Below are 26,686 nucleotides of genomic sequence, written 5' to 3' on the forward strand. Positions count from 1 at the left end.
CCCACCCCACCCCCATTCTGCTGCCTTGCCAAGCTTTTGCATGGGTGCCAGGGGATCTAAACTCAGGTCCTAACGCTTTTGTGGCAAGACTTTACCTAGTGAGCCATCTCCCCAGCCCCTAAATGCCTCCCTCTGAAAGAGGATCAGACAGCCAAGAATCACAGTCATTTGAGGGAAACTGTAACTATGAAAAATAGAGAGCCAAACAAACAGAAACAAGTGAACTCCAAGGAGACACAGACAGCATGGAGGCCAGAAAGAATTAAGAATTTCTACCGGACTTTCTACTCCCAGGAGACTAAAGAAGCTATGTTATGAAACAAGACGTTAGGAAAAGGAAATGAACAAGAAAAATTCTAAAAATGTGAGGTGATAACAAAATACAGAAAGGGATTAAAGGTGTGTGCCACCAGCGCCCAGGGGGCTTTGGGGCTTCAAATGCCCAAGCCAGGCCCAGTGGATGACTCCTGCTGCCTGCAGATCCAGAACTCTCAACTCTCTCCAGAATCATGTCCGCCTTCATGCCTCCAGGCTTCCCGCTATGATGACAATGGTCTAAACCTCTGAACCTGTACAACAGCGGCAATGAAATGTTTTCCTTTACAAGTGTTGCCATGGCCACGGTGTCTCTTCACAGCAACAGAAACCATAACTAACACAGGTGTAAGTCTGTGCACTACATGTGAGCCTGGTCCCCGAAGAGGCCAGAAGAGGGCATCAAGTCTCCTGGAACTGGAGTTACAGATGATTGTGAGCTGCCATGTGGGTACTGGGAATAGAACCCCAGTCCTAAAGAATAGCAGCCAAGTGATCTTAACTGCCAAGCCACCTGTCCAGCCCCATCAAATGTGTGTGTGTGTGTGTGTGTGTGTGTGTGTGTGTGTGTGTGTGTGGTTTAAAAGATGCTTTGCATCAAGAATAGCTTGCCCTCTGCAAATTCATTCTTAGGGGTCCTGCCAAACAACAAACCCAGAAAGATGAAGACAGAGTTCAAGAAACACAGGACCAAAAGAGAAGTAAATGAAGGGGAACCCTAAAATAAAGATGGAGGGAGATCTCAAGAAGAATGCTTTTGGCTGGAACCACTGTCTAGGGTCTCCAGGGAGTGTGCCACCAAGACTGAGCAGGCCTGACTGTGAAGAGACAAAGCTTTGAAACACCAAGCCTGCCCAGAGTGACACACTTCCTCCAGTAAGGCCACGCCCCCTAAACCTCCCCAAACAGCACCACAACTGGGGACCAAACATTCAAACACATGAGCCTGTGGGGGCCATTCTCATTCAATCACCAGAGATGGAAATCCTTTAGCTCTTAGAGGCATCCCAGTGGGTGCCCGGGAAATGTTTGGACATATGTGTGAAGTGTGGGACAGACAGGTATGTGGGAGGGTGAACAGGTGAGTGACAGTGGTGTTTCCTCGGTGTCAGCGCTGTTTGGGTTAAAGGCTGTGTTCCTTTGAAGACGACGAGAAAGCCCAGGAGAGACTGGGATGGGAGGAAAACTCAAAACCACGATGGAAGCTATTAGTCTGGTTTTTGTTTGCTTACTTTTTTTTTTTTTATGGTTATTTAGTTTGTTTTGTTTTGGGGGGGCAGGGTTTCTTTGTGTAGCCCTTGCTGTCCTGGAACTCACTCTGTAGCCTAGGCTAGCCTCAAACTCAGAGATTCGCCTGCCTCTGCCCCCTGAGTGCCACCGCCACCCAGCTATTAATCTGCTTTTTAAAACATCTGGATGATAGGAATGGTGGTTACATGTCTTTAATCCCAGCACTCAGCACTGGGAGGCAGAAGCAGGTGGATCTCTGTGAGTTAAGGCCAGCTTGCTCTCTTTAGTGAGTTTCTGGCCAGCTGGAGCTGCACAGTGAGACTCTGTCTTTAAAAAGAAGACCTGGGCGATGTCTATCCCTGAATGAAACCTTGTCCCAAACACTACCCTTTCACCAATTCCTTACCCTAGACCCAAGACCTACCCCTGGAACACTTACCCCAACAGCCAAGGTGTCCAACACTAGGGGGCACTCTTCCACCACACTGGCCCTGTCTTCCTTCCCCACCCCCCAGGATAAAAGAGGGCCCTTTCCTACAAAGACTGCAAACCCAGGGCCTCCCCATGTTGATGTAGCTTCTGGTCATGACGAGGGGGCCTTCCAGGCAGCCATGGCTCATCCGCTAAGTCAGCAACCACCACTCTAAGTTCACAGAAAAGGGAGGTGTCGGGGCTGAATTAATCTGCCTTAGCTCGTTGGCCTGAAGGTCAGTTCTGGACTCCCTTCCCCTTACTATGTGTGGCAGCTATCTAGAGAAGAATAAACTAAAGGGTGCATGCACATCAAAGCAGTTTCTTCCTGTATATGCCAACACCCATTAGACATGTCTCCCATGCAGAACCAGGCTCACAGAAGGACTGGGCACTCATGGACCCCAGAGAAGGGAAAAATAATGGAGCAGTGGGCAAGGCTCCCGTCTCCTTGCAGGGATAGCCCCTCCCCTGCAGCATCATCAGAGCAGAGACCATTGAAGATGGCCAGAGGCTCAAGGAGTATCCCGCAGCCTGGAAAGTCTGACTCCTTCAGTTTCAGGAAAGCCCCTGGGCACCTTTACAGACTTGTGGGCTTAATTCACAAATGCTCCGTCTTTTGAGGATTTAACCCCAAGGATACAGCCCCTTCTTTCCAAGCAACTCTATGTGAGATTGCTGCTCTGAGGCCTGGGGGACATAAGGAGGAGGGGACAGTAATGGAAGGCAGGGCTTAGGAAATAGAATCTAGCAATAATGGTAGCAGGCAGGGTGGGAAATCGTGAGGATCAGCATAGGTGGGTAGGAAAGCACAAAAGGCCCTCGCTTGGCTCTTCTGCCATGGAACAGAGAAGGGTTGGTATTTGCATCTCCACGGCATTCACAACAGCTCTTCTGGTGACTGGTGTTTGGCCCCGGATTCGAGCAGGCTTCCTGTTCCCATAACCTGTCAAGTAGAGTGTCAAGGGAAGCAGGGAGGGGGGATTTCACAACTAGCAGTTTCCCTTTGATGTTGCCACTGGAGCCCAGAGTCCCTCCTCCACCAGCCAACCATTTGGGAAGTAAGGAAGATGTTCTCAGTAGGTCAGGGGAGGGGTCTCCACTGGGGAACGGTCCTCACATTCCAGCAGGGGCCTGTGAGCAGGGAGGAGGGTGTGGGTATCTAGACAATTTGCTAAACCCAGGGCACACCTCTGATGCAGACACACCCCTGTGAGCTGAGTTCTCCAAAGCAATGGCTTTCTCTGAGAATTGGGTCAGCTTTGCAGCTTTCCTGGGCAAGATTCCAAACCCAGCAAGTCACAGAGTCTCTGAGAAGAATTATTACCTGCAGGAGGTGGGGGTGGGGAGAATAAGGGAGGGACAAAGGTGAGCTAGGAAGCCCTGTCTCCCTCCACGGGTCTCTTTCCCCCTGTTCTCAGCAAAGATTGGTGTGCAAGCCGCAGGCTAGCCCAGTACCCACCTGTGTATCTGCTCCCCTGGCACATTTGAGATGGGGCTCTCTTCTCACTCCATCATCCTGCAGAGGCAGGTGTGGCTGCCAGCTCAGGCAGATTCCACTGAAGCTCCAGGCCTGGCCGTGCCTGAGAGACCCCACCCTCCATCCTTCCTGCAAAGAGGAGAACAATGTATATAAATTCCATTTGAGAATCCCTCTCTCCACTCTTTCCCTCTGGGTTACATGAGGTTTGCCTTGGTCTGGAGCGGACCTGCCCACCCTTAAACTGGCCCCTTCTCCAACTATCTCAGGAATGCTTGCTTGTCAAACATCCTGTTAGATACCCCTCTAAGCACCAGTGATCCACAAGACCGCGCCATATGGCTTCTCCCCTGATTTTTGTAACTCAGAGCATATGTGTCTGTACCTACTCTCATAAGTGTCTCCACCAAGGGTTCCAAGAATGCTGTCCATGAAGCGAGGACACCTGGGAACCTCTTGTCTTTGTCATAAGACACTCACCTACTGCAGCTGGAGGGACAATGGTGTGCGGGCCACAGCTTCTTTTTGAACGGTACCCTTGAGCACATTTAGCTTGGCACACATGTCTCTTTCTTATTTGGCTCAGACACAATCACAATCTGAAATGCAATGTTTGAATTTCAAGCAAAACATATACACATTTGGGGGGTTTAGATTTTTATTTATTTTATTTTATATGCATGAATGTTTTGCTTGCGTGTATGTGTGAGCACCACGTGGGTGCCTGGTACCAGCATAGTTCAGAAGAGAGTGGCAGATCCCCTGGAACTGGATGGTTGTAAATCACCAAGTGGGTTCTAGGAACCGAAGGCACAGCCTCTGTTAACTACTTAGGACCTCCCCCCCCCACACACACACTTTTAAGCTTTATGAAAAAATTGCCTCGTCTCTGGCTATTGAGCTTGAAAGGTTTCTCATCCCTGATCCTCTCTGTGTTGAGGGAAAGAGAGGAGGACCAGGCCAGCCAGCAACGGAAATCAGCCCTGACTCTAAGTGGATGGGTCTGAGAAATGAATGCCACTCGGAGCTCTTACCAGAGAGAGGAGGAAGGGAGTCAGAGCAGCCTTGCTTAAGAAGGGGTCTCCTGGGGAGATAGAAGAAGGACCCAAAAGACAGAGGAGACAGAACACGCCCGCCCGGGCAGAACAGCAGGAGCCAGCGAAGCGGACAGGAAAGAGGGTTGGCTGGGTGTAGAAGTGGAAACGATCATAGAACTGGAGACAGGTGGGTGGAAGCAGAGACTCTATGGGTCTGCCCTGTTCGGTTAGGGAGCCCGGATTCTGGTGACCACGAAAAGAGACTTGGCTTCATCAGTTACTCTCTGTGTGACCCTAGATAAACTGCTTAAACTCTCTGAGCCTTGGTTTCCTACTTACTACAAAGACGGTCAAAGAACTTCGTCGGAGGAAAACGCGAGTGATGACCTGCCGCGTGCTCTGCTTAAAGCTGAGTGGAGTTAGTTAGAGGGTGATTCGTTTGGGTAGTGGGTCAAATCCACCAGATTTTCAACCCAGATTCACACTTCCTGTAGAGGCAGGATCTAAAAGAGCTGTCGAAGGTGTTTGTAAACAATAAAAGTGCAATGCAAAGTTTGCCGCTGGGGGGTGAAATAGTAGGGTTAGGAAAGAGGCGGGGCAGCTGCAAGCCGAAGCATCTGTTCGCCTGCAGCACGGTCAAAGCTGGGCGGATGTGGACTGCTTCCCAGCCCTCCCGCCATCTCCAAAACGCCAACGACCCCTCCCGCAGCCACTAGCGGGGCGTGCGAGACATATCCCGGAAAGTCGTCCTTCGGTGCACTTAGGGATGACGGGTGAGAACCGGGCGCGGACAGTGGTGGGGCGATCTTGGGCCGAGTTGGTTATGACCCCCCTCAACAGCTAGGACAGTAAGGCAGGGGGCAGGGAACGCAGCACAGCCGCCAGAGCCCAGGGTGGCGAGGGGACAAGACTGAGGCCAGCCCAGCGGCCAGCCGCAGCGCCGCCTCCCGGGAGGAAGGCGGGGGCCCGGACGGGGAGCGGGAGGAGGCGGAGGGCGGAGGAGGGCGGCGCGCTGAGAGGTTATTTGTGGTTCGCTTTGATCCCGAGGGGGAACCTGAAACTCTCACATTCCTGGCATAGCAGCCGCCTCCAGCGCGGGCTGACCCAGGGGCTGCGCACTGGGGCGCTCGCAGCCAGAACGTCGGCGACACTGGCGAGTGCGCACCTCTGTTGCCTGAACGTACCTAAGCCGAACCCGGTCTGCGCGCGCCGGCAGCCGCGGGCCGCAGCGGTAAGAAAGGTACGGGCTCTCTGGGCAGCACGCGAGGCCGGCGGGGACGCTCCCCAGCGGCACCCCGACACCGCGATCAGCACGGCCTTTTCTGGCCATTGGAGCTGGAGTGGACGAGCCTCTAAGGGAGCGGGAAGGGGAGACAGTGCACCCTTTCGAGGATCGATCTTGGGCGTCTATCTAGCCCTGGGAGCCCCGTGGTGTGCGCTTTTTTGAGGGGGAGACTACACGACTCCGACCCACTAGGGCTGGAGGAGGGACAGAGGATCGGTGTTTGGGGGTGTGAGTCTCGCGACTGGGCAAGTGGAAAACGGCTGTAGGCATATCTTGCCAAATGCAAGATCCAGGTAGCTGCTTTGTCTAGATTGGGGATACAGGTGGCTTTTACCCTCAGCTAGCTCAAGAATTCCTCTTTGTCTTCCTTGGAAAATCCTCTCTGGAGCCACGAACTGGCTCTCACTTAGAAAGAATGCAGCTTGCTGTCCAGCCCGGTGACGTCAGCGCTGGAGTATTTGGAAAACAAAGAGGTCTGGGAAGAGAGGCGGACCCGCGATGCTAAAAGACCTCTCGCGGTTGCGGGTTACTCTTGCCCGGGGCACTCCGGCAGCCATCGGGGCTAGTGGTCCGCTTCGAGTCGAGCGTGAGCCCTGGCCTGGCTGGCTTAGCTTTGGTTCCTTTTGCTAGAGGGAGCCCAGGCCAAGGCCAGAAACGCGTGTTTGCTTAGGAAGGTGGTTTGCAGAGTGCAGAGCGCCAGAGCAGCCCAGGTGCAACGCCCGGGTAAGGAAGCTGGTTTTTAGTAGTGGCTCAACTATAGATACTTGAAAGGTTGTGTATCTGGGGGATTAGATTGGGACCCGTGTGCGATGAAAGGCCTCGGAAATGTTCCGTGCTCCGGGAGCATGGCTCATGTTGGCGCGCCTGGAATCTATCGCGAAGGCTCTGCATTCCTAGTAGCCGCTCCCGGATCCTCCTTAGCGGGAGTCAGCCCAGACAGTGATTAACTTAGGAAATGCCAGGAAGAAGAAGCTGCGTGCGAGCAGACTCCTAAAGACTTACACATTGTAAGTGGGGGAGAGGATTGGGTGCTAGGAAGAATGAGCGCATAGGTGTCCTCAGGACTCATTTCCTTCCCTCAGCTCTGCCAACATACCATTCCCAAGCTGAGGCGGGGCACACCGTGGCACAGAAAGGAGCCACATTTCCCCACCCTCCCCTTCGCCTTCCCCCTCAACGTCATTACCCCATCAGTTGGTTCAGGTGGTTGTTTCTAATGTCAGCAGTGATTCAGAGGGACCGTAGTGGTTTTTCTAAGTAGCAGATGTGTGTCCCAAGAGAGGCAAGTGATCATAAAATCAAGGATGTTTCGCTGGCTCGCAAGCGCACTCTGCCTCCTCACAAAACCATTGTCCTGTTGTTACCTTTCTTCAGCCGCATTTGCCAATTGACGCATAGCTTCTCCTGCCTGCTCACCGTGCAGAATGACTGCCGAGGTCATCTGTGACAAGGAGACTCAGATTTATTTTAGAGGGAGCCTTTGAAGAAGCTGAGCTGTCTGTCTTCCAAGGACTGTCTGCTTCCAGGAAGAGAAAGCGGGTGGAGGGTGGTGAGCAGCTAGCTACCTGTGGCTCAAGCATCTTCCTTCTGAAGGGTCATGGGAGTCATTTGCTTAGAGCTTCTCTCTACAGGGCTACATTCATTCTTTACCATCTGCCAGTGAGCTGGGGTCTAGACTGCTAAGTGGTTGAATTTGATGGAAATTTGTCCTAGAGTCACTGGTGAGACTGTTTTGGTGTAGCGGCTGACTGCAGGGGACCATGGTCCCTATTAGATAACCTTATGGTTTTTTGTTGCATTTCTATGGGATTAGTTAAGTCTCCATAAATGTCAATGATAAAACATTCATTTTGCACTAGCAGAGCAGCGGATCTCTGTGAGTTCGAGGCCAGCTGGGCTACCAAGTGACTCAGAAAGCGCAAAACAAGAAAACCTTCGAAAAAAAAAAAAAAAAAACATACAGGCACTTAGCCTCTCCAAGAGGCACACTGTATTGTTTTTAATGGACAAACTGAGGGTCAAAGACTCAGTAACTAAACTTAATAATAGATAGCCACATTAGCACTTGGATCTGGGCCCAGGTAAAACCACCCACCTCCCCTACCTCCTCCTATGTGCTTCCATTGATTGCTATTATTTCTGTCTCTTAGGTGCTCTAGGACCAGGTGCCTGCTGGCCATTGTCTAGGCAGCTGTGTGCAAGCCAGAGAAGCATGAGGACACTGGAAGACTCCTCAGGGACAGTCCTGCACCGCCTCATCCAGGAGCAGCTGCGCTACGGCAACCTGACAGAGACTCGCACGCTGCTGGCCATCCAGCAACAGGCCCTGCGGGGTGGGGCTGGAGCTGGGGGCACAGGGAGCCCCCAGGCCTCCCTGGAGATTGGACCTCCTGAGGATAGTCAGGTGCTACAGCAGGCCACCAGGCAGGAGCCCCAGGGCCAGGAGCATCAAGGTGGAGAGAGCCACCTGGCAGAGAACAGGCTCTACCGGCTGTGCCCACAGCCCAGCAAGGGAGAAGAGCTGCCCACCTATGAGGAGGCCAAAGCTCACTCCCAGTACTACGCAGCGCAGCAGGCAGGACCCCGGCCCCATATTGGGGACCGAGATCCTAGAGGAGCATCAGGAGGCAGCCGACGCCAGGATGAGGCTCTGCGGGAGCTGAGGCATGGCCACGTACGCTCCTTGAGTGAACGACTTCTGCAGTTGTCCCTGGAAAGAAATGGTGCTCGGGTCCCCAGCCACATGAGCTCTTCACACAGCTTCCCTCAGCTGGCCCGGAGCCAGCAGGGTCTCCAACCCCGAGGACCCCCAGCTGAGGTCCCAGAGCCCCGTGGGCCCCCACCTCAGTACCCACACGCTGTACTGGCTCATGAGACTGCGGCCGTCACTGACCCAAGATACCGTCCTCGAAGCAGCCCACACTTCCAGCACGCGGAAGTCAGGTGACTACCCCACCCTGGATTTCTTCTAGTCCGGTGTCCCAGGAGAACCCCAAGGTCATATACCTTGGATCCCAGGTGGCATGATCCCAACCCCACTGCACCCACACCAGCTCCTGGGCTGTCTGCTCTTGATCTACTCTCCTGTCTTGAGAAGGGAGGAGCCGAGGGCTGGAAGATAGGGGGACTTACCTGTCTGACTTTACTTAGGAAATTAGCTGCCAGTCATGGTAGCACACTTTAGGTGAGGTAGGAGGAGCCCAAGTTGACCACCTGGGCTACATAGCAAGACTGTCTAAAACAAAAAGAAACTGACATCATTGCTTTAACTCAAAATATAGATCGCATTGTCTATAGCATTCAAGTAAGGAGGGCTCCCAGGGGATGTGAATGGGGTTTAAAGGTGAGATTTTTTAGAAAGAACTAACAAAGGACAATGGGAATCCCTGCCAAACTGCTCCCAAGTTAAGTAGGCCAAAGGTGGGACTTCCTGAAGGTTTTTTTTAAAGGGAAAAATGGACTTTTTTGTTGTGTTGTCATTGGGAGGTGTTGCTAGTGAGGCTGAAAGAACTAGGTGGCCACCTCTGTCACAGCACAGCTGCCTTGTCTACCATTTAATTACTTATTACGTTTTCCCTTGTACTTGTCATTAGGATTCTGGGCTTAGGTGAGCCTTTTGTTTTTTTTTTTTGTTTTGTTTTTGGCTTTATGTGGGGTTTTTTTTTTGTTTGTTTGTTTTTTTTTTTTTTTTTTTTTGGTGGAGTCTCAGGATGCTGTTGGATCAGGATAGTGACTTAGCTTGACTGAATGTGAAGTGAAGTCTTGGTGTGTGTGTTGGGGGTGGGATATGATGGACTTTCAAAAGAGAGGCACATCACAATGCCAGCCCGAGAGAATGGGTCACTAGAGCCAGGGTGGAAGCTGGGAGCCCGGCGAGTGCAGGCAGGAAGCCAGATCATTGAAGGAGTGAAGGTTCCTAGAAACCAGGGGCTGCCTTGGTCATCTGAACTGACCCTTCTTTTTTTTTCTTTTTTCATTAATTGGGTTTTTGAGACAGGGTTTCTCTGTGCAGCCCTGGCTGTCCTGGAGCTCACTGTGTAGCCCAGGCTGGCCTTGAACTCACAGAGATCCGCCTGGCTCTGCCTCCCGAGTGCTGGGATTAAAGGCGTGCGCCACCACAACCCTTCACCTTTTCCTTGGAAACGGGCACCATGGCTGCATCCCCCTTGAGGGTGGGGTCAAGTGGGTTTCCAGGAAGCCCTTCCAGGGGACCCAAGAATCTGCAGAGCCTCTGGGTTCAAGGTCAAAGTCTGGCTCACTTCAGACCTGCTGACTCTTCATTTAGTCCCTTGACCTCCCTCACCAATGGTTTCCCTTTACTCTGGAAAAGCGTGGTGGCCCTGGCCCGGAGGAGTGGGTTCACTCGGCCTCCACACCCCCAGACACCCACCTTATCTCCCTTCTCAGGGCAGTTCAGGAAGAATTTCTTCTCTTGGACCAGCCCTATTGAACCCTGCCAGGAAAAGATAATATTGCAGGCAAGGAAGCGAGCTGTTTGCAGAGAACAAAAAGATGGGGATGGGGGGAGGGGGAAACGGGGAAATGGCAGACCCAGGAGCAGGGAGAGCAAGTGTGGAAGGAAAGGAGGCACCATTCTTACTTGGAGCTAAATCATTCTCCAAGAATGCCAGTTGTGTCTGCCTGGCCTGGCGGGAGGCGGGGCAGCGCGGGAGAGGGTGAAGAATTGACAGTTTTCTGAGGCCACCCTGAGACTGACCACACTTAGCAACAAGAGAGAGTTGAGACAGCCCCTCTAACCTGCTCTCCCTGGAGGTGATAGTGGGGAAAAGCACATGCAGGCTTTTCCTCAGCTGACCAGATGAGAAATAAAGAACTGGGAGCCTGGGCATGGGAGAAGGGGGTGTGTGATAGACCCGGAAGTGAAATCCAACTCTGAGGCAACTTCTAGGATTCAGAAAATTCTTAGTACACTGAGGCCCCAGAAAGGCTCTCTGACCCCCCCATACCTCATTCTTTGTCCTTCTCTTGACATAGAGCCTAAGGATGTGTTACACCTAGGCCAGGGGCCCGCAGAACACTGGCCTGAGCTCTGCTGATGAGCTAATCCAGAGGTGGCCCCTTGTTCTGAAGTGCCCGCTGGCAGAGACAGGGGCTAAACTGTTGTGAGTGCCTGTTGTCTGCCGGCCACTCTGTCTGTCTGGCCTCACTTTTGTGGCCAGAGACCCTTGGGATTTAACAGATGAAGGTGGCATGATGCTGGGCGGCCAAGGCCCTCATTTGCTGGGGCTGAAATCTGTCCCTATTTTGTCAGGCCGAGCTCAGGCTCAGCATCTGCTTCCCTGCTCTAATCTTAGCTGGGTTCTTGGAAAAGAATTTCCTGGCTGGGGGTAGCAGGACCCTGAAACGAGGAGGAGAACTCAAGTGAACTGCTTTAGCTGACGTGACCAGAATCCAGCCACTGGGCCTGGAAAGCTGTGTGGGTTCCATCCCAAAAGAACCTTCTGTCCCATTGGAAGGTTAAGGATTCATTTTTTTTTAAAGATACTTTATTTAAGCTGTACATGCCTAGGATGCCCAGGGTTGCTTGGGCTGATCCCTAAGGCCTTAGCCACCGTGGGGCAGCTGTGAACAGAACAAGCATCTGGGTACTATGCCACCCCACATGCCACCCCACACCGGTCTTGCTCTCTGACCCTTTTGAGTCTCAGGCAGATACCATGTGACATAGGCCCTCCCCACTGGTGGCTGCCTAACCCTGGTGAGGCCCAGCCACTGGCACTAGTGATAGCCAGAGGTGTGTCGGTGTGAGTCGGTCTCTGAGCTTTGCCTCTCCTTTTCCAGGATCCTCCAGGCCCAGGTCCCGCCAGTGTTCCTCCAGCAGCAGCAGTACCAGTACCTGCAGCAGCCCCAGGAGCACTGCCCCACCCCTTCATCCGGCCGCTCTAAGCCATGGTCCCCCAGGCTCCTTCAGTCCACCGGCAGTGGAGGGACCAGCAAGCGCGCAGGCCACCTCGGGCAGTGCCCACCTGGCCCAGATGGAGACCGTGCTGAGAGAGAACGCCCGGCTTCAGAGAGACAATGAGAGGTTGCAGAGAGAGCTGGAGAGCACTTCCGAGAAGGCCAGCCGCATAGAGAAGGTAGAAGAGACTCTTAGGGTGGATGGGGGAGGCAGAGGAACAGGAAAGCCTATCAGGCTGCCTCTTGCACCAATTTCTGTCTTACGTTCCCCCCCCCACACACACACCCCCACACACACACACACACACACACACACACACACACCACTCCAAGCTCACTCCAGACAGCTGAGGAACAGCCGAGCGGTTCGCCCTGGTGCATGAGCAGTTGCTGGCCACTGGTGGTTAGAAAGAACTCATTCACTAGCTCTCTGCACACTTGCACCCTCGCCCTGCACAACCCCTCCTGTGGACACCTCCCACAGAGAGCCCTTTGTGCACCCACACAACAGCCAGTCTGTTCCAGGCCAGCCCTGGCCAAAGAGAAAGCCCCTCCTCTCAGGGAAAAGAAAAAAAGCAACGTGTTGGCCTAGCCAGCCAGCTAGGAGCACGTGTAAGACCTGTGGCTTCCAAGGGGGAGGGGCAGCCACATGCTCCGGTCAGAGGCAGCTCAGGCTGGGGGGTCTGGCGCCCCCCTTCCTTGGTGAAGCCTGGCCAGTTGTGTACTAAGGTTCAACCACCTAGAATATGCTCATCCCCGGTTCTTGGCACTCCGATTATCAGGCAATGCTAGGCGGAAATGAAATGCTTCTTAGAAACACTGGACGTGGGGCAGGCTGGAGGTAGCCCCCTTGAAGAGCATCTAGCCCTGGGTCTAGGCGGCATCCAGTCCTTCCTTAGGAACAGCTGTCTGTCCCAGCAGTCTGCCCTACCTGCAGCCCTCTGATTATCTCACTAGGCCACTGGGCCTCATTCACTCCCCGGGACCCTTCCTGTCATTCATTTCATTGTCTGTCTTTGACAGCTGGAAAATGAAATTCAGCGGCTCTCTGAGGCCCATGAGAGCCTGATGAGGACCTCTTCCAAGCGTGAGGCCCTGGAGAAGACTATGAGGAACAAGATGGACAGTGAGATGAGGCGGTTGCAGGACTTCAACCGCGATCTTAGAGGTGAGAACTAGGCTCGTGAGTTGGGGAGCTGGGAAGACCTCTGAGGGCTGGGGGGGGGGGAATTCAGATTCTCTGTTCTGTGCTGCAGAGGCCCCCATGAGTCCCCATCATTGGACGCTGATCTGAGCTGGGAGTTCCCTGTAAAAACCCATCCCCAGTTTGGAGGATGCCGGCTCACAGTTAGAACCCCAGGGTAAATCCCCAGACTGGCAACATTCCTTGATACTAAAACATCTCTCCTCTTTATTTAAAACAGAGAGACTGGAATCTGCAAACCGTCACCTGGCAAGCAAGACACAGGAAGCCCAGGCGGGCAGTCAGGACATGGTAGCCAAGCTGCTTGCTCAGAGTGAGTTGGGGGGACCTGTTAAGAAACCTTGCCGGGCTTACAGGCAATGAGACCACTGTGACCCCATTCCGTTCCCCTTGAGATGTAACCCGCTTCCTTGCAGAGGAGCACTCCAGGACCAAATTTACTGAATGGCTGCTGTGGGAAAGAGTGGTTTCCAAAGATGAATAGGGACTAGGGAGCAATGACTGGCTGGGCCACACGGTACTGACCCTCAGTGTCACATTGGTCCCTCCTGCAGGGAGGCCAGGACAGCCCTGGCAGTGGTTAAATAGGAGACAATGGGGGATCTTCCGGAGTTTCCTAGGAATGCCAGACAACAGAAAGGCTGAGGGTACAGGAAGCTGGAAGCAGGGTAGAACTGGTGGAGGGTCCTGGGAGAGCCACAAATGGGCTTAGTCGACAGCTACAGTCTATAGGAAGCACTCAGGCTTCTCTGTAAACAGGGAGGCCCAGGCATCCTGGAGGCTTTATAGACTAATCCATTCATTCCGTCTTCATTGGTGGATTTGAGCTAAGCACTGGGCCAGTGTTGGGCAGAGAGGGTGGGAACTCGCCCAGAAAATGGCAGGGAGGTGAGAGAAGCTTTAAGGCAGGAGCAGGTTCCCACAGGTTCAAGGGGGAACAGTGTTCATGATCCTGGAGATTGGTGAGTAGGCAGCCCCTGGTGGTCTGGGAAGATCTGTGGGAACGCAGAAGCAGGGCTGTAGTGAAGGAGGTACAGGCAGGCTTGTAGGTAAGACGGGCTTTTAGAAAGGAAATTTATGAGAGCGCTTTGTTAAGGGGCCTCAGGAGAGGGGAAGACAACATTCTGGCAATGCCCGCTTCTTGCTTCCAGGGCTTAGAGCCCTGGAGTGCTTGCTAAATCAGCCTTTGGCAGGAAATGGGCTCAGATTGGGCAAGACTTGGGCTATCCACTACTACCTTTCAAAATGAGGTGAGAGTGGCTAAAGGTCTCTGGAGCGGAGGTGAGGAGGAAGGAGGTGTCGCCTAGGGGCAGCCCTTGGGAGTCTGCGGAGGACCGAGTACTAGGGGAAGGGAGACTGGGGGTGGGTGCGCTAGTGGGAAAGGGCGGCTTTGGGGCCCAGGCTCCGGCAAAGAAAGGAAGTCTTAGGGAGGGTTTCTGGAAGCCTGCAGAGGGGGAGGGGGGCAGAAGCAGCCGGGAGGCGTTTCCGCTCCCCGGGGAGCGAGCTAGCGCCAGGCTGTTCTTGGCTTCTTGCTGGAGCCATTAATCTCGCAGCCGCGGGTGACCTGGATGCCTGGCATTCCAGAGCCGCTGGGCTGTTCCGCTCCCGGCCGGTCCCCCTCCGTTCCCCTCCCATATGCGCCTGACAGTGGCGCCCTTCGGCCCCGGCGGCGCCCAGCCTGGCTTTGGGAGACACAAAGGGTGGCTGGGACCTGAATGTGGGGAGCCTGCTAAGCAGACTTAACCTTCCACCCGCTACCACGGTATCTTAAGGTTGTACAGTAAGGCTTCCGGAAGCAAAAAACTGGATCCACAGCCCCAGGAGCTAAGAAAAACCTCAGCAGCTCTTTCTTTCTTTTAACCCCCCCATGTAATCCTCATTCTAAAGGGCTGAGGGTGACCTTTTTTGTGGCGGGTACAGAACCCCTATCCCCCCCCCACACACACACACACAAATCAGAGCAGCCTCCAGCTCTGCCTGCATTGTCTGTTTCAGGCCTTCAAGAGCTGGCTCTGAGGGCTGACGACTGGCCCTGCCCACTTGGGACAGGTGTCACCTTGGGCTGTGAGATAGGGCAGTATATAGGGCATTACCTCCTAATCGTGCTAGGGCTGATGTCTGGGCATTATTCAGTCATTAGGTTGTAGGGCTCTGGACCCACATGGGAGAGATACTGTTTCTCCGTCCAAACCCGGTTTCCGCCCTCCACCCCATTCACCGGTTGTTGAGCAGGCAGCATATGAACAGTTGCATTAAAGCGTCGTTGAATAGCCCCACCTTTTCCTTCTGTACCAAAGAATGGGGCCCGCCAGGCTGGGCGCAGCCTTCAGAAGTGCACTGGAGGTGGCCCGGATTGCCCCTGCCATGCTGTCCTAGGAAGCAAAGAGATTCCCAAAGGGCAAGTGCTTTGAGGTGGGTCGTAGGCCTAGAATATCACTTAGAGAAGTCTTGTGTTCTGGCCTTGGCCCAGTGAGATGGAGAGGTTCTCTGAGCAGAGCTCCTCTAAGCAATTAGCTAAGTGGTCAGGGATAGCTGGAATCTTGGATGCAGTCTTTGGACCAGCGTCCTTGTCATTGTGCTGCGAGGTTTGAATTCTATTATGAACCCACCTGCCTACATGTAGGTCCCCAGACCATGTAAAGACAGGAATACTGAGCAGGAGAGGCTCCAGTCTGCAGGCTGCACTCCAGAGCAGACACTTAGGGACAAGAACTACATGCACAGCCAGAGAGCTGGAGCCTCTCAGTCAGCCATTTGGTTCCTGTGTTTCTTCCCCTATAAATCAAGAGCCACAAATCCTACCTGGGAGATTGAGTTGGATAAGATATGAAAAGTGCCTGCCTGCTTCTTCCTGCTTGAACAATGACCTTGTTGTTATAGAACCCTAATCTATAAAAGGTTGGCTCAGTTCCTGCCTGACCAGTCTCTAGTCATCGTGAAGCTTAAGGAAAACTGTGACTATGTTTTGGTGATGGCCATGCCTGGCTCAGTTTGAGCAGTGTCCCGGCTGAGAGGCCATTTATCTTAGTTGTTACAGCAAGGGTCACAGTCAGGCCCTGCCATTTACACTTAACCTGCGTCTCGCTGAAATGTAATAATAGACAACTCCCAGGAGTGTCTAGAGGGTGAGCGGCCGTTGTCGGTACAGAGCCCAATAGTGGACGAGTGTGGTCACCATCACTGATCACTCCTCCTCAATTCTTCCCCCACAGGCTATGAGCAGCAGCAGGAACAAGAGAAGCTGGAGCGGGAGATGGCACTGCTCCGTGGTGCCATAGAGGACCAGCGGCGACGTGCTGAACTGCTGGAGCAGGCGCTGGGCAATGCACAAAGCCGTGCTGCCCGGGCTGAAGAGGAGCTGCGCAAGAAGCAGGCCTACGTGGAGAAGGTGGAGCGGCTGCAGCAGGCTCTGGGACAGTTGCAGGCTGCCTGTGAGAAACGGGAGCAGCTGGAGCTGCGTCTGCGCACGCGCCTGGAGCAGGAACTCAAAGCCCTTCGCGCACAGCAGGTGAGACCTGTGCAGCGGGCAGAGGTGGGCAGAATCCAAGGAATCCCTGAGCTCTAGTCTCTGTCCCCTGGGAAAGATGATTGCTCCATGCTCCCCCTCCCCCTTGGCTCCTTGGTCCCTCTCAGTCATCTTGTATCGCAAAGGCTCTGCCATGTGGTCTGTGTTCAGGTTTGGAGGACTCGATGAGTCTTAACCTTGGCAGTAGCAGAAACTGGGACCTCAGGACCAGACAGCAGTCATTAATAATGTTCATGCAGAAGACCGGGCCACTCTCACCCTATCTTCCCAAGATAGGAAGTCATGTCTGAGCCTTGAGTCTGAGCTTGCTGTGTATTTGGACATAAACATTTCTCGTTGTTTACAAACCAGATAGAGTTCTGTCTCCACACCCAACCTTACCCTGTCATAGAAGTGGGGGGACCAAAACTTCGTTATCGCAACGTGATTATCACTCATATTCCCACTCCCACTTCAGACAATTGGTTTTCTAGTCACATGTGCCCTTACGTCCGTGGCTACCACTAACTGGGAGGGAATGTGAGGACCTTTGTTATCCCCGAGTCTCTGGGTGGAAGTAGGCAGGGGGAGGATGTGGAGGTGCGCAGCAAATAACTGAACAAGGTATGCATGTGATAAGGTCTTCCTGAAAGCCTGAGGACCAAAGCCCCACACACCCCAGCCTTAACCCTTGACTATGCTTTTGCTCTACAGAGACAGGCAGGCACCCTCACTGGTAGTGGTGGCATCAATGGCGGGTCCACTGAGCTCAGTGCCCTTCGACTCTCAGAACAGCTGAGGGAGAAGGAAGAACAGATCCTGGCTCTCGAGGCTGACATGACCAAGTGGGAACAAAAGTACCTGGAGGAGCGGGCCATGAGGCAATTTGCCATGGATGCCGCTGCCACCGCCGCCGCGCAGCGTGACTCCACTCTCATCAGACACTCCCCCCAGCCCTCGCCCAGCAGCAGTTTCAATGAGGGCCTGCTGGCAGGCAACCACAGACACCAAGAGATGGAGAGCAGGTACTATAGGATCCGGCAGGGACATCTGGAGGGATGGAGGGGTGGGATGGTAGTAGCCAGTCTCTGCCCAATCCTTTGTCCCTGGACTGGGACAAAGGGCCCCACCCTCAGCAGCTCAGTATGTTTGGCATTCCAGAAATTATAAACAGTGGTTTCCCTGAGTGAATCCCTCCTGTGCTCAGGCTGGACATGGGTGGGTACCATCCAAGGTCTGGCTACTATGGGTCCTCATGCCTGCTTCTAGCCCTGGGACCTGACTCTTGGAATGAGGTGGGCTCAGAGAACATCAATGGCAGAGCATTAATAACATTATGCAGTGTACCTCACAAGGGCAAGAGGTCCTACCTGCTTTAGGGAGGGATATCGGAGCTTCCCTCCGACTTCTGTGAGGTGGGGAGAAGGAAGGGGCTGAGTCCGTGGGGCTGACAATGTGGCCTCTCCCACAGGTTGAAGGTGCTCCATGCCCAGATCTTAGAGAAGGATGCAGTGATCAAGGTCCTTCAGCAGCGCTCCAGGAAAGACCCTGGCAAGGCTACCCAGGGCACCCTGCGACCTGCCAAATCGGTGCCATCCATCTTTGCGGCTGCAGTGGGGATTCAGAGCTGGCAAGGGCTCTCATCCAGTGAGCGGCAAGCTGATGCACCTGCCCGGCTGACAGTAGGTATGAAGAGGCTTGCAGTGGGATGGAGGGGAATAGGAACTTTTGAAACCAGACCTGGCTTAACCTTTGGCTCCTATGACCCTGAAACCCACAGGGGTCCTCCTAGTATAAAGTGGAGGATGGGCCTTCAGCTGCTTGCAGATAGATGTAGGCAAGTCTCTTACGTACTGCTCCTAAGCCAATTCTAAGAAGTCCTAGATTTCAGCTACAAAGAAGGGGTGCAAAGCAATGATGCCTAACTTGACCCCACTTATTCCCATTTCAAAAAGGGAGCCTTTCATTTTATTAGGCATCTTGCAAATTCAGAGCAGCTCAGTCCACCGAGTTTGTTTAAGATGTCCTCCATTGGGGGGGCCTTGTCTCCTGCATCAGGCTGTATCCATCAACCTCCTTTCTTTCCTACAGACCGTGTGCCAGCAGAGGAGCCCCCAGCCACCGCTCCTCTCCCTACCCACACCAAACACGGGAGCAGAGATGGGAGCACCCAGACTGATAGCCCTGCAGAAAGCACCTCTGCCTGCTCAGCCTCAGAACCCGAGAGCCTCCTAGGGTGCAGCAGTAGCCAGAGGACACCCTCCCTGGGTAAGCACCCTGCTTCCCCTGGTCTGTGTGTTAGGTGGGGGCTGTGAGCTGGAACACACATTTCCCCCAAACTCATCCACCGTGGGAAACCCCACAGTGTGAATGAGGGTTGTTGGAGGCATGAAACCCTCCATCAATGGGAGGCAGGCCTCTAATTCAAAAGAAAGTACCCCACCAGAAGGCACTGTACCTCCTCTGGAGTTTTTCTCACATATCCTCCTGCTGGTCCCCATACCTATGATGATGGAGCTCAGCAGGTGGTCCTGATGGTGATCTTGGATTGGGAAGCTATTGATCGGGAGAGCCCAGAAAAGAGAAACTTGAGAAGAGGCCTTTTCTCTTCCTACTCTGATTTCACATTCACCCTAGCATAGCTGCCTGTGTGTGCCTCATGCTCTCAGAAAACCACAGGCATGACAAGAATGCTATAGCCTGCTTCTAACCCTGGGGGCACCCCTCCATGGATCACTGTAGTCAGTTCAGAGTCTAAACACAGGCATACTTCCTCTGCAGTCTAGGCCCAGCTGAGGGGAGGGAGCACAGCGTTGTGCTTAGGTGACCAAGTTAAGAGGAACCTGAGGACGGGAGCAGCCTAGGTGGGAATCAGAAGAGCGAGCCTGTCTTTAAAATGTGTTGGGAGCTGAAAAGAACAATAATACTCACACCATGGGCCTGCTGTTTTCCTGTCTTTCTCCAGACTCTGTAGCTGCAACCAGAGTCCAGGACCTGTCAGACATGGTGGAAATCCTGATCTGAAGGGAAGAGGTGGGGCCTTGGGGATCTCGACTCCTGGCCTCCCCTGGCATTCCAGCGGTCTTCAAGTGCTGAGCCTTACTTTCTCCAATCATTGACGGTGTGGTGCATGAAGCTCAGAGAGGAGCACTACAAGGGACCTAGAAAAGTCTGCACCCCCAGAAGACTGCTTCTTGGCCCATATTCCTCCCGTGCCCGTGAGGAAGAAAGAGCCAGATTCCCCCTGCTGCCCAGGGTCTGTTGCTGGCACAGAAAGGAGCTGAGCCCCCTCCGTCCTGCCCCTTTGTATTCAGGCATGAAGGAAAAGGGGAGTGGATTCTGATTCCCAAGGATGGCTGGGCATTGGTCCGGTGGTCTGCTGGGATAACAAGCCAGCCATGGTGTTCTGTGGTCAAGCATGGCCTCAGCCAACTCCATCTGCTCTTCAGTTCCTCACTGCCTTCTTCAGATCGCTAAGACTTGAATCTCTGGGGGGACTTTTGGGAGTGTGGGTCTTTTGAGAGCCACCAACATGCCTCTCGCTTGGAGTAGGTTAGAGGCCATTTGAGAGGCCTGCAGAACAGTGTGTTTTGTATATAATTCTCCTTCCTGGGAACAGAAGACTAAGCATGCTGGTTCAGATTCTCCTTCCAAGGCTGTGCTGCCTGCCCCTGCTGCCCTGGTTCTTGAAACATCTGATGGGTTCCTCCGCCTCCACTTCTTGGCCATGGAATTTGATATTAATTGCCTTTCCTCCATTTTAGACCCCTGTGTTCCATGCCCATGGGACTCTTGTCACCAGCCTATCTGAACGGCTCCACAGCTCCTGTCCCTGGGACACCCTGTCAGTTTGGTTGTAGACTGAGCCAGATGCAATGAGCCGCCACATATGGACATCTGTCATGCCCAGCCCCAGGTTCTCTTTGAAGAAACTGGAGAAGCTGTTCTCGTAAATGTGTTCGTTCCCACCGGCAGGGACTGGGAGAGGAAGCTATGCTCTTGAAAACTGATCAGTGAGCTTAAAAGACAAAAGTCCTCACTGTGGTGCCCCATCACAGAACGGCACCCACGAGGCTGGCTCCTCAAGTTTCTGGTGCCCCAGCCCTAAAGCAGGGCCAACTACTTGGAATTGGGTGAAGACCCTACACGGCAGCCTGCCAGCAGCAGTGACTTTGACTTTGGTCTTAAAGTAACCCCCATTCAGCTCAAAAAAGCGATTGGTGGATTTCAGAGCTTTTTTTTGTGTTTTCTCCTTGAATCTTTGGTTGTTTTGTTTGTTTTTCTTTCACTGTTTTCAAGTTCTGTTTGTTGTTTCATTCCCATGGTTCTCTGAGTTTCCTTTTTAAACATTTGCATTTGCTGGGCAACTGCATATTTTTTTAATTCCCCTACCCTTGTGTAAAGCTGAAAAATACATCTGGTTCATGTGCATTGTTTACAAAGATAAAAGTTAAAAAAAAAAAAGGAGGGAAAAAAAGGCAAAAAAATATTGTGAAAGAAAAAAAACAACTTAATATATTTTGGATTAATATTTGGTATTTCTTTTAAAGTATTTTTTTGTTGCTGTGAACGTTTTTTCTGCCAAAGACCATGACGTGTGTCTGTGTGTTTAAGTTATCATGAATATTTAAAGTGTAAACATGGCTGTTTTGTTACAGCACCCTGTACCAGGATTGCTGCTGCATTCCACTGGGTATGACAGTATTTTAATAAAAAAAAACTTATAAGGAGAGATGCTTATCTGTTCATTTATTGGTTGAGACACTGCCTAGGTCTGAATCTAAGTTTGCCTCAAACTAGAAATTCTCCTGCCTCAGCCTCCTTACCGGTGGATTTACAGGTGTGTGTGTGACCTCCAGCTACAAGACTGGTTATTTGCTAGGATGAGAAGAGGAAAGAGGAGGAAGATTTTAAAGGGTCACCATGTCCGCTCTTCAAGGACATGTGACAAGTCCTACTGGCGATTTTGTGAAGCGGCATTAAGTACAGTTGAAATGACATGGCTGTCCCCATCTCCCCACACATGGGCACTTTCACAGAGACCGTCTGTGAGGATAGAGGGTGTGGCAGATGGCTGCCTTTCCAGGGAACTGTCCTAACCCATTTGGATTCCGGTTGTTACAGAGTGGGAGTGAACACAAAGGTGTTGAGACGTTACCCACTCTATCCTCTCACTTAGCACACAACTTCTTTGTTACCATGGTTACCTCTAGGTTACCATGGTACCGTGTGAACCCTCTGGGCACATGCAGTGTATGTTCCAGAGTGTGATGAGTTCTTGGGCACCTGTCTCCAACCTTTGTTCACACAACGTATTTCTCCAACATGTAAAAGTAAAATTACCTCTTAATCTTGGCATTGACTCCCCACTCAGGATGACCATGAGGCAGCAGACCCCCGGATGGGCCATAGGTTAACAGCAAGTTAACCTCCTATGACCATGGGTGAAGTGTCTTCAGGGCAGGTGTGGGGACTCAACAACCATGTTGATGAGTGACCAAGCTGGGTTCTAAAGAAGCCAGCCTGCTTGTCATGAGAATGGAGTTGACCAAGTAGGAGAATTCAGAACATGCAAAGGCTTTTCCAGCAGTTCTGCCAGTGGCTGTGGACCCTGCTGTCTGCCTTCTGGGTGATCTAGTCAGTCTAGAGTCACTTTCATATTTCCTTCCCGTAGACCAAAAGGAGGAAGAAATGGATCCCAATGTGTTCAGCACGTGCGCATGTATGTGTGTATGTCTGCCCATGTGTCGCAGAGAAAAAGGTTAGGGGCAGCAATATTTTCTGTTTTGGACCCCTCCATGGCCACACGTGCTCCCTGGCAAGACGTCTCAGGGAAGGAACTAAACAGGTTACTCAGCTCACTGCAATCCACCCTACAGCCAAGCCCTGCAAACAGAAGCTGCCAATGGTGGGGAGCCAAGAGGCTCTGAGGAAAGCATTTGCCTCAGGTGTCTGGACACCTGCAAAGGGGTGGGGCCTATGCTAGAACCTGGGTGGCTCTGAGAGGCCGTTTGGAAACCAAGCTGATCTCTTAGGGGACAACCTAACCTGAGCCCTCACCTTCTTGTCTTAGCCCCACCTAGGATCACTTCAAAAGGGTGGGGAGTGTGGCATACTCCCCACCGGGTAGCGTAGCGGGGAAGCATACCATTCCAGGAGCCACGTATGAGCGACTGGCCTGGCTTCTCTCTCTCACCTTCTGGTTAACTATTAACTCTCCCTTGGCATGAGCATGTGCCAGGCTCAAAGAGCTGGCTAACAATGTGCCAAAGGCAGAGCAGTAAACAGGTACAAACTCACAGAGAAGCAAAGCCTCCCCATGGTCCCTGAGGACCCCGACTGGACAGGAAACTTATTTTCAGAGCTACCTACCACCTTGTCTCTTAACCCAAGTGGGGATCTAGTAGACACATAGTCAGTCCTTCATAGTCCTTGCTGGGTGACCAAGCCTGCCGGAGGCAGTTCAGAGTCCTCATGACAGCGATGTCTTCCTGGACTAGCTGTGTCTGGGTCTAGCCCATGCAAAGTACCACAGCAACTGACTGTTCAGCATCCTTTAGAAAGAGGTAGACTTCATATACCATGAGATTCCCCCCTTTGACATGCATGGTTCAGTCGTATCTTATATCACAGAATTTACTTTAAGCCAGCTGTCAAGCATGGGTCAGCACTAAATGCCCCATCCATAGCCCATATGAATACCATTAAAGGGCCATTTGATCCACTTTCCACACGGATGGCCTGTTAGTTCTCAGGATGACTCCTTGAACTTTCTACAGCTGACAGGATCCTTCCCTGCATCCTGGACCCAGCACCTCCACTACACTTCCTCTAGGCTGCAAAGGACACTGTCTACTCTAAGTCAGAGGCCTCATCATGGATCCCAAGCCTGCTATGGGGCATGAGTTCTTCTTGAGGTTTGGCCAAAGGGCCAATGAGTTTTGGCTTTGCAGAGTTGACAATTTGTTTGTTTGTTTTAAAGCCTGAATCTTATTTAATTGGGAGGACCATATCTAAGAAAAATGGTACAAAGGGTTAAGTCTATCCCCAGCTTTGTTAAGGGAGCTGTTAGGGAGCATTTAGACAAAGCTTCATTATTAACTCTACTTAGGGGCACTGGGCATTCATGCCTGACCAAAGAGATTGTGTTCTGGGAGATGCCCACGTTTAGGGCTTACCTTTGTCTCTTCAAGGTGGGGCTTGGAACTGGAAATGGAGGAAGCTGAGATCTCAGTTGTTAAGGCACTAACCTGTCTGGAAGCCTGGATGGTTTGGCCAGCCTGCCAAGACCCGAATCTACATCTGGCCTGTGTCAGCCCTCCTCTATCCCACCAAGCAAACTGACATTCCCCAGCACCAGCTGCAGAAGTGGCTACTACACTGTTGTAGGGACATGTACCTCCTCTGCTCCAGTGGTCTCAGCTTTGAATTTGGAGCAAGCCCAACATCATGATTTGTCCTCAGAGGTGTCTTTTGCAAGTCCAAATGCTCCTACCTAACGACACATTCCAGGTGTATTAGGCAACTTCATGGTCATTTCCCTGTTACAATTGACCCTTCTTGTATCTGTCTGGCCCTCTATGACAATGCCATTTCTAGCTGGGGGAGGTCTGTCCAGACTGTCCTCTGCAGCCTCTGCTTGCTCAACACAGGGGACTGTGGAAATCCTCACAGCAGATTGCATCAGTAGCAAGCACGCCAGCATCTCTACTGCACAGTGGCAGCTGTGCAAGTCAATACAAAGTCTTGCCCTGAAAACCACGAAGACCTTTATTTTGTGGTGTAAATGTGTACGGTATATTTGCATGTGCATGCATATGTGTGCAGGTGCATACGCCCATGTAAAGAGGCCAGAAGAAGATATTGAGTGTCCTGCCTTATCACTGTCTCATTCCACAGAAGCTAGAGCTAGGCTGCCTGCCAGCAAGCTCCAATAATCCTCCTGTCTCTGCACCCCACAAGGATGAGGTTACAGGCATACCATGACCATCCCCAACTTTTGGCATGGAGTTTTGGGATCCAAACTCAGACCCCACATTTGTACAGCACAATAGCCTTCCTTCCTAAGGCACGGATTCTCTGCTTTGGTGTGGCTGACTTCTTTTTCCTCCTCCTATTTCTCTAAAGTGGCTGTGACATCTCTTTCTTGCTTCCTTCACCCACTTATTCCTTCTTATTACAGATGTTTATTGAGGCAGGACAGTCAAAACAAAGCAAAAATATGTTTCCAAACACTTGTATGCCCCTACTGTCTGATCACCGTATGCTATCCCAAGCCAAGCACAGAGGTGCTCAGAAGTATCGAATGAATATTCTAGACAAGAACTGGCCCACATCTGTTTCTCTGGCTCCAGATTTGAACAGGCATCAGACACCTCACATATCCAGCATCTAAATAATACTTGGAAGGCCCCAGTTCATGATGGTCCTCAGCTCTAAATCTCTCATGCTATTCCTTTGCCTAGGAATGCTTTTCCCTTGAATATCATCTCCTACAGCAGTATCATTTCCCCTCTTCAGTTTCTTTTGTGTTCCCACATGAGTAGAAGGCAGGGGAGAGTGGAATTCCCAGGCTGAGGGTTCCTTTGTCCACGGACATTCATTTGGGCTCTGCTTGGCTGAGAAGGACCCTCAGCTGAGATGACACAACTGTGCAGAGATACGCTCCCTGTCTGCACTGCAGCCACGTGCGGCCCTGAGCAAGGTCCAGACAGTAGTCCCTGGGGATATTTTGATCAGAGGTCTCAAGCCCCTCCCCACTGACCAGACCCCTGTCATTCCTGGAGGTGAGAGAATGACAGGGACTTTGTGGGTGGAGTCACAGGTCAGAGAAGGAGAAGCTGAGCCCCAGGGCCTGGGCTGAACCAAAAGGAGAGTATGAACAGGCAGCTGTGGGTGTGTGAGCCCAGAACTGGCCCCACAGGATGGCTAGCCCCTGAGTCAGGCCCAGGCATTGACAGCCATGTGAGCCTAGGCCAGCCCAGCCGTGGGAACAGCAGGTCCCTCCACCCCCAAGAGAGCTGCTCCTGCCTGGAGTCACTTCTGCCTGGCTCTGCCAGCCCTGAAATTCCTCTGGGTGCGGGCCAGAAGTGGGGTGGGACCAAAAACTCCTTCTCAGGTTTACCTCCTGGTACTAAGGTCCTAAGTTCAAAATATGAATAAAGGCATCAGAGCTGTCCTGCGTGCAGGCTCCCCAGATCATCCTGTAACCCTCACGTGTCTAGCTCCTTTCCCTGCATTCCTGGAAACAGAACCTCTGAAATCAAAGGGCAGAGAAGGGGGTAGATGGCTCCTGGGACCGGCCTCGGGTTAGCTATGTTATCAAGGAAGATGACCTTGAACTTGTGATCCTCTCACCTCCACCTCTCAAGTGCTAGAATTACAGGAGTACACCATCATGTTCCTTTGGTGGCATCGAGGGCTGAACTGCAGGTGTCATGCTCCTTTGGTGGCATGTGCACATACATATTCTTTTTAAAATACATTTGATGGGGGTGAGTGCTCTGAGCAAACACCAACATCTTCCGTGAGTGACAAGCAGGTAGATGAGATGAAATTCACACACACACACACACACACACACACACACACACACACACACACACACACTTGTCCAAGTAGTACCCCCAACATAGCTCTGAGCAAGCAGGCACCAAACTTACCCCCCTCTACCAGCTGCAGGGAGCACAAGCAAGGCAGGGTCAGGTTAGACAGGAATAACCTCAGAGCTCCTGGGTCCTGACTCAACACCAGAAGCAGACAGCCATATGCATTCTTGACAAGTAGGTCACCATGACCAGCCCACATGCTGGGACTGAAGGTCTAACTGGAAAAGGCTTGGGAAAAACCCAGGTGTTGCAGTCAGGCCGGAGTTTGGTTGGTTGGTGTCTGCAGCACTGGGGTTGGAAAGTGGGTTTCATGGTACCACTGGGCATTGTCACTGGGTTCAGATGGCGGCTTAGGAGGGGCTGCAGCCTGGAGGAACAAGAGGATGCAGCCTAGCTGTGCACTTCTCGAGTCCATCTGTCTGCTGTGCTGTGCTGTGCTGTGCTGTGCTATGCTGTGCTGGGCTATGCTGGGTGCTCTGGTGGGACACAGCCCTGCAACTTGGGTTTTCTTGCTTCCATTTGATAGACATAGGGACTGAAACCAGAGGATGGCAGTCAGTCAGTCACTCTAGGCTAGGGCTTCTTAAACTTTTCACACACATATACACAACAAATCAATGTAAATTTTAGAG

The 26,686-nt window shown here is 52.3% G+C and overlaps 1 protein-coding gene across 1 annotated transcript; it reads left to right on the forward strand.

Moving 5' to 3' along the window:
• Positions 1 to 5,136: 5,136 nt before the first annotated feature.
• On the forward strand, positions 5,137 to 21,178 carry Amotl2 (angiomotin like 2). Its single transcript, XM_028869928.2, is given in 11 exon segments — positions 5,137 to 5,306; positions 7,969 to 8,761; positions 11,621 to 11,696; positions 11,698 to 11,916; positions 12,761 to 12,905; positions 13,162 to 13,254; positions 16,154 to 16,449; positions 17,161 to 17,471; positions 17,918 to 18,132; positions 18,538 to 18,714; positions 19,412 to 21,178. Coding segments are annotated over 11 exon segments (2,391 nt in total). The 5' UTR covers positions 5,137 to 5,299; the 3' UTR covers positions 19,471 to 21,178.
• The last annotated feature ends 5,508 nt before the right edge of the window (positions 21,179 to 26,686 follow it).

Source organism: Peromyscus leucopus, chromosome 7, assembly GCF_004664715.2.
Source record: "Peromyscus leucopus breed LL Stock chromosome 7, UCI_PerLeu_2.1, whole genome shotgun sequence".
NCBI classification, from domain to species: Eukaryota; Metazoa; Chordata; class Mammalia; order Rodentia; family Cricetidae; genus Peromyscus; species Peromyscus leucopus.